The sequence below is a fragment of the Larus michahellis genome, chromosome 15 (genome assembly GCF_964199755.1).
Source record: "Larus michahellis chromosome 15, bLarMic1.1, whole genome shotgun sequence".
Lineage (NCBI taxonomy): Eukaryota > Metazoa > Chordata > Aves > Charadriiformes > Laridae > Larus > Larus michahellis.
The window spans coordinates 4292512-4308304 of NC_133910.1; the positions used below are offsets into that span (position 1 = coordinate 4292512).

The 15793-nt window shown below is 56.9% G+C and overlaps 1 protein-coding gene across 3 annotated transcripts in view; it reads right to left on the reverse strand.

Annotated features, from left to right (window-relative positions):
• Nucleotides 1–682: 682 nt before the first annotated feature.
• The window catches only part of WHRN (whirlin), a 57504-nt gene continuing 42393 nt past the window's right edge, over nucleotides 683–15793 (reverse strand). Inside the window, exons 5-13 of one of the 3 annotated variants that reach the window (XM_074608859.1) lie at nucleotides 15592–15628; nucleotides 14004–14216; nucleotides 13454–13666; nucleotides 11640–11672; nucleotides 6426–6497; nucleotides 5423–6020; nucleotides 3329–3507; nucleotides 2191–2313; nucleotides 683–1449 (exon numbers count right to left, since the gene is read on the reverse strand). In XM_074608859.1, coding sequence (XP_074464960.1) covers nucleotides 1267–1449; nucleotides 2191–2313; nucleotides 3329–3507; nucleotides 5423–6020; nucleotides 6426–6497; nucleotides 11640–11672; nucleotides 13454–13666; nucleotides 14004–14216; nucleotides 15592–15628 — 1651 coding nt within the window. In that variant the 3' untranslated portion in view covers nucleotides 683–1266. The remainder of the gene's footprint in view (nucleotides 1450–2190; nucleotides 2314–3328; nucleotides 3508–5422; nucleotides 6021–6425; nucleotides 6498–11639; nucleotides 11673–13453; nucleotides 13667–14003; nucleotides 14217–15591; nucleotides 15629–15793) is intronic. The other 2 variants (XM_074608860.1, XM_074608861.1) reach the window with 2 other exon arrangements.

Below are 15793 nucleotides of genomic sequence, written 5' to 3' on the forward strand. Positions count from 1 at the left end.
TAGCATCAAGCCAGCCCTCCCCGCCCTATTCGCATAGCCCGCGGCGGGCGGCCAATCAGAGCCGCGGAGGGTGGTGCTCATTGTCATAATTTATGCAGGGAAGGCACCCCCTGGTGGGGCGGAACGGGACCGCCGGGGCCGGGGCCGGGGCCGGGGCCGGGGCCGGGGCCGGGGCCGGGGCCGGGGCCGGGGCCGGGGCCGGGGCCGGGGCCGGGGCCGGGGCCGGGAACGGGAACGGGAACGGGAACGGGAACGGGAACGGGATCGGATGGGACGGGGACGGGGACGGGACGGGATAGGGATAGATCAGGATGGGGACAGATGGGGATGGGGATAGGAATAGATAGGGATGGGGATAGATGGGGATGGGATGGGGATGGGCGTGGGATGGGGATGGGGATAGAGATGGGATGGGGATGGGGATAGATGGGGATGGAGACAGGGATGGCGATGGATGGGGATGGAGACGGGGATGGGTGGAGACGGATGGGGACAGGGATGGATGGGGATGGGATGGGGATGGTGGACCTCCTCTCTGCGGATGGGTCAGTTTTGCCCATGGCCACCGCACCCCTACCTGCCCTGCTGGTACTGGGGTGCCCCACAGGCATCCCTGCCCCTCATCTCCCTACCCAACCCCCTGCCCCAGCCCCCAGGAAACCCCCACAAACCCATCCTTTTTCTAACCTGATAGATTTATTGAAAAATTAAAAGCACAAGCTCTGTATATATAAATACGACGATGCTGCCAGCAATTTACAAGGCCTCCGGTTGCTCTCTCCGCATCCCCACCCGTGGCCCATCCCACCTGCCCGGGCACAGGGGCCAGCGCCCAAGGGAGCAGCGACCACCCGAAAACCCCTCCAGCCTGAGCCACGGGCCCACCTTCCTCTGCGTGTGGCACTCAAATGACAGCGGGGACACCCAGACCTCCGCCACCCTCCCACCCCGCTCCCCAGCGTGGCCGAGGGGGGAGAGGGTGTCCCCAGAGGGCAGCCCCCCCACCCCAGAGAGGACAGGGATGAAGACTTTAAGGGACGCGCGCTGAGTTCTGCCCGTTCTCAGCCTGCCCTACCCAGGCAGTGAGAGTCTGCGGTGGGTGGGGGGGACATCTGGGGACGAGATGGGGGTGTCTGTACGTGCAGGGTAGCGCAGTGGGCGAGGGTTCTGCGTGGTGGGATGCTGCTTTCCCACCTCGGCGCTGCCTTTCATCCCCGTTCGGGTACTCCCCCTCCCAAGCCACGCTCCCAAAACCCAGTCGGGTTCCTAAAGCGCGACGTTGAATTCTGTGACCAAGAAATCGATGTAGTCCTTTTCCTTCAGCTTAAAGGCTTCAGCGATGATACGGGCGGCTTCCCGATGCTCTTTGCCCCGCAGCCCCGTCCCGTTCACCTCCAAAATGACGTGGCCCACCTTCAGCTTCCCGCAGTTGTGCGCCGAACCTCCGCGCTGCGGGAGAGAGATGGTCAACTCATGGTCCCAACCGCCCCCCTGGCTCAACCCAGGGATGAAATAACAGGCGGTTTGGGGAAAATGTGAAATGTTTCATTTCCATCGTGTTCACCCTGCCCCGGCGTTCGCCGGGGCAGGGTGAACACGATGGAAATGAAACATTTCACATTTTGGAAAGAGGGGATGAATTTGGCTTCCCTCCTGCTTGCTCCTGGAGCGCAGCACCAGCTGGGATGGCCAAGAATAACCAAGGCGCTGTCAGCTCTGTTTTTCTTTTGCTGCAAATCACTTGAATTTTGCCCCAAGTAAACAGCAGAGGAAAGAGTGCGGGGAGACAGCACCCGAGGGCTCGGTTCCCCAGCTATCATCCACCATTCCCCCTTCCCAACCCTCTTATCTGAGCAGAAAAAGGGACTTTCCAGACATCTGGAGACACCAGCCAAGCTTTTGGGGCTGCCCAGACTGCCCCCCTCTCCGAAATGTCTGCAGCAAATCCTTGGCTCCCAGGACGTGCTTTGTGGTATGGGATCATCCACGGGACATGAATGCAATCCTCAGCAACCCCCCCCCCCGGCAGAATGATGCCTCTGATACCCAGGGAGATGCAGGGCTATTGAGGAGGAAAGCACACCTCCAAAATCCCCCATGGTCTGGCCGTGGTTGAAGGGCTTTCCTGATGTCCAGGGAGGACAAGTATGGGATATGCACTGAATTCTTCCCATTCTCAGCCTGCCCTACCTGGATGGTGACGATGCGGGGCAGCGGCTGCCGCGTGTTTGCTCCACCCTCGATGGCGATCCCCAAGGTCGGTGCGCTCTTGGACACTCGGATGAGACACGACGTGGGCTCCAGGAGCCCTGGCTGCGGGGAGAGACGGCAGCGGTGCCAAGGGAGGCCGGGCACTGCGCTTCCTCAGCCGGTGCCCCATGGCAGCTTCCACGGGAGAGGGACAGACACACTGCCTGCAATTCCTCTAACTCCTGACATCCATGGCCATGATCCCAACAGTGTGCAGGTCTGGAAGGGCTTGGGGAGGAGTGGAGCAGCGCTCCGACTGCCTCCCTACACCCCTAACCGCGCCACCATCAGAAACCTTCCAATTTACTTCTGATGCCTGATGCCACCTTCCAGGTGATGTGGGACGTTGTGCCCTGCAGATGTCCCCTCGGAGCCAGGAACGCTGCCATGTGCTGAGGGAGCTGGGGGTGTTCAGCCTGGAGAAGAGGAGGCTGAGGGGAGACCTTCTCGCTCTCTACAACCCCCTGAAAGGAGGGGGCAGCCAGGGGGGGTCGGTCTCTGCTCCCAGGGAACAGGCGATGGGACAAGGGGAAACGGCCTCAAGTTGCACTAGGCAGTTAGATCGGATATTGGGAAAAATGTCTTCACTGAAAGGGAAATTAAACATTGGAACAGGCTGCCCAGGGAAGTGATGGAATTGCCATCCCTGGAAGTATTTAAAAGATATATAGATGTAGCGTAGACATGGTTTAGTGGCAGTGCTGCGTTAACGTTTGGACTTGATGATCTTAAAGGTCTCTTCCACCCTAAACGATTCTATGACTCTATGTCCCAAGCAGCTGCCTGCTGGAGCTGGGAGGGACTGGATTTACTCAGGATGGGGTGAATCAGCCCCTCTCAGCCGCTCCCGGCTCCCTTCCCCACAGCTCAGCCCACCAACAAGCTGACTCAGCTCATTGAACAAGAGGATAAATAACCCACCAGAGCACACACGAGAGGCTGCTGCCCACAGGCAGCGGGAGCAGAACCGGCAGATGGCTGGACGAGGCAGCGGGGACCAGCACTGCCCCTTGGCACCCCCGGGTGCCCACCTCCCACCCACGGCAGCACCTCGAGGCCCCGGGGCACCCAGCCTCACCGGCTTGGAAGCCCCTTCTGCCGCCCCCTCGTTCCTCGTCGCCTCCTTGAGGCTTCGGCTTTTCCCAGGGACCGGCTGCCGGCTCTTGTCCTTGCCGCTCATCTCCACCTCCCCGATGTCCACCCCGCTGTCCTCGCTGAGGGTCTGCCCGCTGTCCGACAGCTGGGAGAGCGTGGAGGCTGGGGAGAGACGAGGGCTGTTAGAGGCTGGGCAGCACGGCTCTGCGGCCAGCCGAGCACCCACAGGGCCACCTACCAGAGGGAGGACATCTCACCCGCTCCCAGGGCTGGGCAGTTCCCTGGGATTTAGACTTAGAGCGGGGTTCCCCAGCGAACCCCGCCTGAAGAGCAGAGTTGGGCCCAGGGAGGAACAAGCAGCCTCAAACCCATGTCCAGGATCCAACCCAGATCCTGAACTGGGATGGGAGAAGAGGGTGATGAGCTCAGGGATGCTGCTAGATGCCAGTTTGAGCCAGCCCATACTCAAGACCAGGGTCTGGGAGGAGACGGAGACAGACCCGAGCAAAGAGGAGATGCCAGGAAGAAGCTTCCTCCCCTTGGAGGACAAAGACTCTGGATGCAGATCGAAACTCTGGCAATGAGTGTCAGGAACAGCAGGACCTGCAGAAAGGGCTGAGGGTCTGGAAAATCACTCTGGGACTTGGAGTGGGTGAGGAGTTGGGGGTCACACTGCTGGGACCCCTCGGGCGCTCCAGCCCCTCATCCATCACCCCGGCAGTCGGGAACTCATTGCAGTGGGAGGACAAGAGGTAACAGGCACAAACTTGAGCATGGGAAGTTCCACCTAAACATGAGGAGGAACTTCTTTGCTGTGAGGGTGGCAGAGCCCTGGCACAGGCTGCCCAGAGAGGTGGGGGAGTCTCCGTCTCTGGAGACATTCCAACCCCGCCTGGACGCGTTCCTGTGCCACCTGCTCTGGGTGACCCTGCTCTGGCCGGGGGTGGGACTGGGTGATCTCCAGAGGTCCCTGCCAACCCTATGATTCTATGATTGTGCCACAGGAGGGCGACAATGCCACTCGCATCGGGTCGCACGGAGCCCGGACGCAAATCGGGCATTTCCAGGGGGGTGATGGGGTCTTGGGGAAGCTGGGGGTACCCCCAGCCCCAAAGGGTCTCAGCCGAAAGCAGAGCCCATCCTCCTGGGCACCCTCAGGGTTCCAGGGCCACCCCTCCCATGCCCGCTGGACCAGAGCCATTTGCCAAAGGACCTGTGGAGCCCAGCACGTTCATCCCTCATTTCCACTCCTTTTTCCTCTGGGATGTGCTCAGGATAAATCTGACCTGCAAGCTCTGTGTGGGTACAACCATTTTTTTTTGGCAACACCTGGAGTTAATGGGAAAATCCCAGAATTGTTTCTTTTCAAACCCCACTGGAAGCAGATTTTATTAACTAACACAGCAAAGCCCACACAAATAAATTGCAATCAACTGCCTCACAGAGCTTGGTCTTTAAGTAAAGGCCAGCCTGACTGGCGCTGGAAGCCCAGGGAGGCTTTGGAAAGCTTTGGAGAGCATCCTGAATGCCGATGGGGAGCTGGCTGCTCTGGCCCTGGGCTTCACAGGTTTTCCAGCGTTGCCAAAACCCAGTGCCGAGGGCTTTATCTCCGAGACTACCAACACTGCCGATGCTAACACTGAGGAGGCTTTTATACGTTTCCTGGATTTTCACTTTTTTTTTTGGTCATGAGGCTATCAAGCTGTGTTCTGTAATTGAAAATTCATCTCGGGGGGGGGAAAAAAAGCAAACCGACACACAGCTACCAAACGCTGCCACCAATCCAGGCTCTGTGGCTTTTTACCCTACCCTACCGACCTGCGGTTCGAACCAAAATCAGGACGTTTGCTCTTGTGACCCCTCCCTGGCAGGCGGTGCCAGCCCAAATCCCTGCCAGGAAGGGAGAGGCCCTGGAACCAACCTGCTGCTCAGGCAGGGACCTGCAGCTTGACACAGGTCTCCCTCTTCCAAACCTCCCCCCAGTTCCTGCTCTTGAGATCCTTCTCTTCTCCCGTTTCTTGAGGAACACCCCAGAGAAGGTTTTTTTCACCCCACGGCTGATAACGTTGACACCCACCTCTGGCCTGGGGCAAAGGCCTCACTTCATTGACGTCGGGCTCGCTGTTGGGTTGGTGCACCTCTACCATGATGAAATGCTGGTTGGCCACGGCCTGGGGGCTGCCCTTGTCTGGTGGAGGGGGTGCCGGGTGGGATGGGGGAGGAGGAGGGGATGGGGAAGGGGGGCTCTGAAGCCCACCGGCTGCAGGGCCCTCTGGGGATGGGCTCTTCAACCTTGTTGGGGACTGAACCCTGGGGAAGGGACCAATGGGGTGCTGGTTGACCAGGGAGAGGTGGGCATCCATTTGCCTCCTGGAGCCATGCAGGGCTGGGGAAATGGTAGCATAGATAGCGCTTGGGGCAGAATCCTCGGTGGACGTGGTAGCAGTGGAGGTCACGCTGACTGTGTCCTTCTCGGGGAGGCTGGGAGGGGGCGTGGGGTTTCGGGGGGCTACGAAGAAGAGGCCTGACTGAGAGGACTCGGAGGAAGGGCGCTTGGGCTTGTCTTTCCCTGGGTTCCTGTGCTGGGCAGCGGATGGGTCCAGCATCTGAGGGGCTGAAGGAGGAGGCGGAGGCTTGAAGTTGGGCGGTTCATCTGGGAAGGAGGAGAGATCATCCTGCCAAACCAAGAATAGAAGCCTTTAGGACACCACGCTCAGCTGCAAAACTTCCCCAGACCTGCAGTCACCTGCATCTTCCTTCTCACAGTGACCACGGCAAAATGAGCTGATTTTCATAGAAATGCCTTTCTGACCTCATTGGCACTAAGAACATGACTCACAAATGAGGACGATTAGAGGACAAACTACCCAACTTTTGCTCTGGTTCGCACAGAAGCTACCCTTATTCAAACAGCCAGAATCCTTCATCCTAACCGGTCTGATTAATTCCCTTCAGTGACTGCGGTGACATCCAGGGGCAGGTGATGTAGCAAAGAGCTACAGAAGCTGAGGCAAAACTCGGCATCAGCAATTTGCCTCCAGCTCCCACCCGAGGCGCAGCAGCACGGCGCAGTGTCTTACCAGGGAGATGTCCGGCAGGGTGTTGATGCTACTTTGGTGGCCATCTCCACCTCCCTCCAATTCCGACGTGTTCTGAGAGGGCAAAGAAGGAAAAGAAAACCCGGTCACAGCAGCAAGGAGCAACCACCACAGTGCCAGCATGATGGGGAACATGCAGAGTGATGCATTGCCCAAACCCCCCACGCAAGGCCAGCCTTTCACCCCAAAGGTTTTGGTTTCCTGGGAGGTTCCCTAGAGACTCACATGTATGAGCAAAGCGACTTGGTTGGGAAAACGAACTCTCCCAAGCTAAGAAGCGTGCTCAAAGCATGCTGTGAACCTGCCCTACCAGGGTAATTTCCTCTGTAGCAGAGGAGCATCCTCCTCTTAACCCAAATCCCAGCTCCTCTGTAATTTGGAAGGAGGGGAGGAACTCGGTGGGCTGCAGGTTCAATATCTGGATCTTTCCCAGGGGAAGGGCAATGAAAAAGTTTAAAACTTCCCTCCCTTACAAACCAGAGCAGTTGGTCTCAGATGCGAACAGAAGCCACTGCCTTCCCTTTATGAGTCAAAACGTCATTAGAAAATGTCACGACACAGCTCTGAACGCGTCACAGCTCTAGAAATCAAGAAGGGCTTCGGAAATCTGTCGGTTTGTCTGCGCAGGGGCAGCTGTCAATCAGGATGGACCCAAGGAGAGGACGCTGGATGCTGTCAAGCCGAGCAGAGAGGCACCCTGGCTAAGTAACAGAACTGGGCAGAACTGGGGGGTCGCAGTGGAGGCTGGGTGTGAAGCTCTGCCCTGGCGAGCCATGCCTGGCCTGGCCCTGAGCAGGGCTGATCCCAGCCCGTCCCGAGTCTCACCCAGAGCCATGGGCTAGACCTGCTTTGTCCCCAGCAGGCACCAGGTACAGTCCCAGGGGATGCTCTGCCCGCAGGGCACAGTCTCAGCTCTGCCTGGATCCCCTGCAAGGCCCCCTAAGAGCAAATCTGGACTCAGCACCCGCCTCCCCCAGTAACTCCTGATCCGGAGACATGTCTGCCGCTGCTCAGAAAGGGTGTACTTCATTTCCATCACGTTCACCGGGATGTTTGTGTGTTTGTGCCGGAATGGGCAGGGTACAGTTTGTGTTTAACTGTCTGTTATTTATTGCAGGGTAAACAACCGATTAGTTGAAACGCTGGTGCATCTGCATTTTCCCCATCTGCTGGAGGCTGCTGCTGCGCCTGTAAGATGTTAGCGTCCCAAAATAGACATGGGAGACAATTAAGAGCATTAGAGAAGCAGGAAAAACATTGATGGAAAGTGCTTTTATCTCTGTGGCTTCAGAAGGAACCCTGGAGAACGAGAACTAAAAGAAATGGCTTGTTGAGAGAGTGACAGGGAAAGTATTAGCTCAGGAAACTTTTGATGAGGGTTGATTTGATCGTCAATTAATCCAATGCAAAGGCAGGTGGCTTTTGAAGGGGAAAATTCCCCCACCCCTTCTTGGGTTAGTGACTGTGTGGCCAAGCCAGGGCAGAAAATTTGGCTGAAACAGAAAGAAAACTGAAACAAAAATTTGGCAGCAACAGAAAGACTGGGCTTCAGCTAGACCTGATGTGCCACACGACTGCGCGGGTCCAAGCGCTGGCAGGAAGGACGGGGCGATACCATATGTCTGAGCCTAGAGAAGAGGCAGGTAGGGCTATTTCAAAAGCAACCTGCCCTTGTATTGATTAAAATGATCATGAACTGCTCCGGGTTGTGCACGCGTGGGCAACAGGACTTCAAATTTGATTGAAGTGCCAATGAGTTTAAAAAGCTCAAGCGCCACCGTGTCCCTGCGTGACGCCGAGGAGCGGAGATGCTCAGCTGGACAAAACCCAGCGCTGGGGAAATTGCCCCAAACTGCACCAGCGCGCTCGCCGCAGAGCTCCCCCCTCCTGCCCTCCTGCCCTCTAAGGAGAAGGCTGCTCTGCAGAACCCTGCCCAAGCATCACCCTCCCGCCCGCACCAGCCCACCTCCAGATGCTGCCCGGAGCATTTAATCCAGCCAAATGGCTGCGTGCACAAGGAAAGGAGCCAAGGCGGAGATGGCGGCATTTCAGCAGCGGCCTGGCCGCGTTTGGGAGGATCTCGGCTGTGTCCCTACCTCTTCCCTCTCCAGCCCTGCCCCTGCCAGCCTCAACCTGCCTCCAAGAGTTCGCTGAACTCCGGGCAAATGCACGAGGAGCAGCGCCCTGCGATATGACCGGGAGCAGCCTGCTGTCGAATAGTCGTAGTTACGTTGCTACTAAAGAGAGAAGAGTCTGCCCCACGCCCCCGAAAAATCTGCCAGTGTCATCTCCCCCCGTCCTGCCCCTGAACTCTGTGCCCATCACCATGACACCAAGCCCATCACAGAGCTCATGTGCCATGTCCCAGCCCCAGCCTCATAGCTAGGACCAGTCTGCACTGAGATTTGACTCCTCGTGGCAAACGGAGGGTGGGCACAGCCAGCTGCGCCCCGTGTGCCCCTGCCAGCCCGGCCAGATGGCCCTAATCCCGCTGCCCCGGCTCCGCTCTCCCGGAACAGCCAGGGACACTAATACTGCTCATCTTCTTCAGGGCACTTTTTTCTGCTGAACTGTGCAAGCAGGAGATTTGCCTTTCCCCAAGCTTAGGACTTTGGGGGCAAAAGCAATTAAATAGAAATTGCTCTGGGCTATAAAATGTAATGGCTTTTAAGCCGAGCACATTTGCTTTCAGGAATTGGCTATTTTAAGGCTGTGCTTTCCTGGATTTCCCTTGAAAGACCCATCGAAGCCACGTGCCACTGCTCTGAAAAATGAGTATTTATTGAAGCTGCTCCCTCCTACTGACTTTCTGCTCCTTTACCCCATTTATTTTCTAGTTATTTATAGAAATTGGAGGCCAGGCGAGGCCCTTCCAGCCCCTCCGCAGGGTGCAGCTGGAAAACTTTTGTCCTTCCTATCTTACATGGAGTCCATGGCACGAGTGATGGAGCCGGAGAGCATCTTTCAGACAGGCAGCCACTTTCCATTCGCAGATTAAGTGGTGGAGAAACTGCCACCTCCCTGGGGAATATAACTCAACCTTTAATTAACCTCACAGCTCCAAATGAGTCCCTTATTTTCCAGTTACTGCTAACGAGAGCTTTGCAGAGCTTCTCGGCTGACTCCCACAGGGTTTATATTTTGAACAACTGCGCCAGCCTGAGAATAAGCCCAGCTTTCCTCCTCTCCCTTCTTCCCTCTCCCACCCCAGAACGCATCCGTAGGGCTGGAGGAGCCCGACAGCCCCCGGCCCTGCCCCAGCCTGAGCACAGACCTCTCAGACTTCGGGGGGCTCTGAGGGTGACACAATGGTGGCCATGCGGTGGCTTCACTGTCTCCATCCTCACTGCCTGAAAGGATCATGCCGAGCGCATGGGAACCCTCCACATGGGATGTCTGTGCCTGTCCCGGGGGGAAGGGGGGGACAGAGGACAGCTGGGAGCTGGAGCAGCTCTGTAACGGGGGGCATAGATAAGGAAGAGGTCCCCTGTTTCTCTGCTCCCCCTCTGGGGACACAGAGATCATCTGCCAGCTGCCAAAGAGCTCTTGTGCTTGTGATTCACTTTCCAAAGCGAGGAACAGCTCAGCGCCATCCTCTTCTTACTTATACTTCTTGTGAAACAGAGACCAAGGGCAGACAGGGGCTGGCAACTCAACTGGGCTACCACACTGGGCCGATTCCTGCAGCTTCAGGGAGCCAGAAGCAAGTCGGTGCCTGTGGAATCAGGCCCTAGGAGGAGAAGGCACCTTTGGATGGCAGCGTCTTTGCTAGGAGGCAGTGGAGAAGAAAAACGAAATCAACAGGGATTTCAATTCCTTAATCCTAACAACGAGGGCTGGGCAGGAGGCAGGGACAAAGGAAATGCCAGACTGCCTTGCTTGTAAGCAATTAGAAATTTGTACTGCTCTGCTCAGACAAGTTGCTTCTGGTTATCGCAGTCTACAGTTAACCTCTGCTTTGCAGGACTCATCTTGAGATCCAAGATTTATAAGAGGTGACAGTGACACTTAGGCAGACACACATCATCTGTGGAGGGCACCATCAAACATGGCTTTGCCTTATCTCCGAGTATCCTTCAAGCATCCCATAGCGGAACCACTTTTCACATGGCAGGTCCTGATCAGTCTCATACTGGATGTTTTTGGTGTAAGTTCACCCACCGACCCAGGGAGAGCTGATGGGACAGGGGGCCTGGCCTAGTGTCACTGCCTTTGGTCATGAAGCCGAAGAAATCTGTGTCCCACGGCTCCGGGTGCCTGCGATAAACTCACTCTGGGGACGGAACAGCTATCCTCTGCTGGATAAGTGCCATTCCCAGAGGGAGGTGGCTTTTGGGCCAGGTTCACAGCTACCAGAGGTCCTTCCTCCCAAAGCAGTACTAGGAACTCTCAGCTCCACCACTGCTGTGTGTGCTCAACACACTGACCCCTGTGATTTTGCCCCCCGACACGGAGGAGGGAACACTCTCCACGCCACGGAGCTGCGCTGCGGGGCATAAACCTGCAGCTCTTCTCAGCCTCCTCCCGACCAAGAGCTCTGTTACGCCAGAGGGATTTCTGAGGCTCTCCCCACATCCATGTCCACCCTCTCTAAAGTCTGTGTGAGGATTTCTCCAAGGCTGAACACGCACAATGCGAGTACTCTGACTCCTCCTGCCCTGGAGCGCAGATTTTTGTAGACCCAAGGCCCCTAAGGAAAAATTCTCCCCCCATCCCTGAGGATGCGTGACAGGATATGACCAGCCTACTGGTATTTAGCCAGGGTGCGCGTCCAGCGAGACAGCACAGCAGCAGGTAGAGCAGGTAACAAAGGAGGAAGGGCAGGCTGGGGTCCATCAGGCATCAACGGCTGCTGGTCCTTCTAAAACCCCAGTGTCAGCGGCACTCGGGGGTTCAGGGCGAGCGGGACACTGGTACCAGTTGGGTTTGGTTCAAGGCTGGGTCTTGTCTGCATTGCAGCACCAAGGCCTGCAGCCGTGCCGCCGAGCTGGGGAAAGGGACTCTGGACCGAGCCAGAAGAAGAAAAGGCAGAGATGGGTGAAGAGAGGCGGCTGCTCACGTGGCTGAGTCGCATGCTGGCCCCTGGATGGCCTGTACCCCGCCGCCTCCCGCCCGACGCACGTCCGCGCGCACTCCCAAGCCCTCTACTATGGCAACCGCAGCACTCGAGCTCCCCGTCTCGCTCACAGCCCCTACCTCCATCAGGTCTATTAGCCACAAGAGTCGCTCCTGGGGATGTGCGAGGGGGAAAAGCAGATTAAAACAAGCATAAAAGCGAAAACATAACATCAGGGAGGATGCAGAACAAATGAGCGAGACAAGCAAATCCCGGCACAACGCATCCCTCCCCCCTCAGAACCCCCCCTAGCAGAATCTGCACCCCGTGCCGGATGGGAAGGCTGGAATGAGCTCGTCCTGCGAGAGGGGCTGGGGAGGGCAACAGCAGCGGGGGCAAGTGGTTTGGGAGCTCTGCCCCTCTCCTCTCTCTCCTGCTGGCCGAGATAAGCTCCCGTCCACCACGAGCTGGAGCTCTTTGCTGGGCAGTGGTTTCAGTGGTGACAACCGTCTCGGGTGTTAGTGTTCCCAGCACCCGGGGTGGCTCACAGGGGTGTGCGTTCTCACCCCCGTGGAAAGAGGGAGGACCTGCAGTGTGACCGAGGGATTGATATTCTTGAAGGAAGCTCTTAAAACAGCGGTGCCCACTCCCTCCTCTCTGCCAAAACAGCATCCTGGTCTCCCTCCCTGACCTCTGGGCTCACGCGCCAGGTGGGGCTGGGCCATCGCTCACACACCAGGCCATGAAGCGACATTTGGCACGTGGTGTCATGGAGCTGGAGGGAGAGAATGTCGGACCCGAAGCAAGAGGTACAGCCCCAGGCACGGGGATGGCATGAGAAAAGGGTGTCATGCTCAGCACACAAGTCCTGGCAGACCGGTGTTAGCCCTCTGATACTTCAGAAAGATTTTCCCGGCAGGCCTCCGGAGAGCAGAGCTAAACTCGCTTTCTTTATCCTGATCCAGAAAGGATCTCACCGTTTATCCATTCTGAACAGAGCAGATGGCTTTCCTATGGGTTATTTGTGAAGTTAACGGGACAGCAGCACAGCTCTGATGCTCTGAACCTCTCCGAGGCCTCTTGGGAGGGTGGACCGAGCTGCGTGGGCTCACACAGCCCCAGGAGCGCCCCCGCCGGCTGTGTTGCCCGGGCATCCGCAGCGCAATCCCACTCGCCTTGGCCATGGGCTGCGTTGCTCGCTGTCAAACTTGCAGAAAGCCCATTGTCATCCATTCTTTTCATCAAGATTTTAATTTCCAAGGTTGCTAATGCATTTATGATGAAAGGCATTTTACGGCTAGGAAATTAATTTCGGGACTGTGTGCTTGCACGCTCTGAGGTGATTACAATAACTTAATTAGAGGGTGAGTGCAATGAAGGGCTGGCAGAGAGACGTGGGAGTGCTGCCGTGTAATGCTGGGGAGTGGGCAGGGGCTGGGAGAGGATGCAGCTGGCCTGGCCGCTGCGGTCCCCGCTGGGACAGGGACAGGCAGCCAGCGTCTTTAAGGAGGTGATTTAAAAGCGACAGCCAGAGCTGGTGAATGGCGGCAGGCATGGGGTGGCAGTGCCAAGTCGCTGGGATTTCTGTGTGGAGGCAGCTCCGGTTGCGCAGTGGAGGTTCTGTAAGGGAGGCAGATGTCCTCCCTCGCTGGGGACAAAGTGCCACTTAGCCCCAAGCCCAGCCCCCATGCAGAGGACAGCAGCATCTCGGTCTCAGGGGCACAGAGATACCAAGCACTTGTCACGGCATCACCTTATTGCACCTACAAATCATACTACTGCGCACAGCCCGAAAGGAAAAATAAAAAGCTTTGGGGGAATCCATCGGGGAAACAGACTGAACAGGGCTTCCTGTGGGGTGAAATGCCTTTATAGCACTCGGGGGAAATAAGTTTGTTGTAGGTCTGCCAGGAGCAGGCGTTGAAAGAGAAAGGAACAGCCAGGAGGGACTTACCCGGGCCGAGCTGACGGTTGTGGCAGTGAAGTGACTGCTGGAGGAAGAGACGGTGTCGCTGTAGGACATCATAGAGTAGGAGTCGGTGCCGATGCTGGGCCCCGAGGGCTGTCGAGCCTTCATGGACTCGATCTCTCTCTTCAGCACCAGGTTGTCGAAGCGGTCGAGGTCTTGCGGGGAGATCACACCCCGCACCTCTGAAAGCAGTGAGAACTGGGCCAGGCAGACAGACAACCAAAGAGAGGTTGGAGCACAACCATATTCCTGGGTAGGTGAAGACCCATCCTCCCACACTGCTCAACAGTGGTAACGAGATGTACCGGCAGGTAACGCACCAGGAGGTTTGGTCCTCAGCTTTACCAGAAGCTCCTCTGGCACTGAACACCAGCCCGTATCCCCCATAATGTCCTACATTTAGATTTTGCTTTCATCCCCTCACCCTTGACGCTGAGCGTCAAGGTAACCTTGGAGGCACTGAGCCACACTGACAATGGCTCTGCTCAGGCCACCGGGTACGAGAAACTGTCCCTGAGCTTATTGTGGGCCTCACCTTAGCATGTGTGTTGAGTAGCTCGAAGAGCGCCATGACCAGAGCATCCACGGAGATGTTGCCTTCCTTATACTCATCAAGGTAGTAGCCCATGGTCGCCCGCTCCTGTTCATTCAGCAGGTGCCGTGCCTGCTCCTCCAGCATGACTCGGGTCTGGTTCACCATGCTGCTCAGCGTTACCTGGGAGCCGGCCAGCCCCCGGTAAAACATGGGCTGCAGAAGAAGACAGGAGATAGGGCTTTGGCCTGGGATGCTGAGGAATCAGCTGCTGAAAGGAGGGCAGCTGTCTCTCTGCTGAGACAGCTGGGACGCACAGGCAGGATCAAGAATTGTCCCCTTGCCCTCAACAATCAATCAAGAATTGCCACCAGCCCAAGCTGCCTGCGTTTCAGCCTGCTGCTCTCACCCACCTACCTGTGGCAAAGCTGGGAAGCGGGACTGGAAGGTGGATGCTGAGAATGACTGGAGGCAGTTACCCCCAAGGATTTACCGGCACAGCTGCTCCCTTAGTGTCACTGCTTGTCTGGGTAACTCCAGAGCCATGAGATCACGTGGCACCAGTTGAATAAATAAAACCACTTCCCAGCTCTGCCCAGCAAAGCGCGGGTGCTGCCCCTTGACCAGCTACTGATTTAACAACAGCCCGTGTTGCTGCCTGGCAGACCTGGGGGAACCGGGGCCACGAGAAGCAAGCTTCCCATCTCGTGGAAAAGGCACTTTTCCCCCTGCTGCAAACTCGAAGCAGATCCTGGTGAAGAAAGAGCCACTGGCAACCAGAGGAGTCTTAGGGAGAGACGTGTCTGGCTGCAGATGAAAGGCTTTTTCCTTTGAGAGGGATTTCTAAGAGGAGGTCCTTGCTGTTCCCCTCCCAGGCAGCGTTGGCACCGTCAGCGTAGAGCTATGGAGCAGACAAGACCCTGACTATCCCGGAGACACTGGGAGGAGTTGAGGCTGGGGAGCATGTTTTGCCAGCAAACTGCGCAAAGCCGTTATCAGCGAGAGCCACCTGTGAAACCTCGCTGCTTCATTTCCATTTAAAAGAAATGCACTTTGCAAAGAGGCGTTAGGGGAAGACACTGCTGGCACGGAGCTACAGTCCCAGCACTGGGTAAGTCCCTGCCGCTGCTGCAGCCCTGCCAGCGGCTGGTGTGCTGGAGAGGGCTGGCTCAGCTCTGCTTCGGGCTGGGAAAGATCCCAGGAGCTGTTAGGGTTGACAGCCGCCATGTGGAAGGCATCATGGTCACCTCTGCAGGGTGGAAGGGGTCCTCATGGTCTTTGCCCACGTGTGATCACTGCGCCTTGCCCGTTAAATGTGATCATTTCCAGGCTGCAAGGTACCAGATGTGCTGCAGAACTGACCCACCAGCGGCACAGGAGAGGGGACACCCAGTGTGTCACTGCTTGTAGAAACACAGCTGGGAACACGAGGTGGGGAGGAGAAAGGCTAGAGCCAGTTAAAACCCACCGGTCCTCATAAAACTAGAATCCCTTTTATAATCAGGAGCACAAAGCCCTCTCTCCCATGGAAAATAAGAGACAACAATGGTGATTTTTTCACAAGGCATCAGGAAGGCCTGGTATCTCTTACCCTGGCTGTCGCCTCCGCAGCATGGTTGCCCACTGCCCTGCGAGGAGGGAGAAGATCAGTTAGCACTGAGCGCCACGTGCCCATCACCGGAGGTCTGTTACATCTTCCCTCTCTCTGCCTGTAAGCTAAAAGCTTCTGGCCTGAGAGAACAGGGAAGGCGCAGCAGCGTTTCGTCCAGACCTGATCCACCTTACAGGCCAGA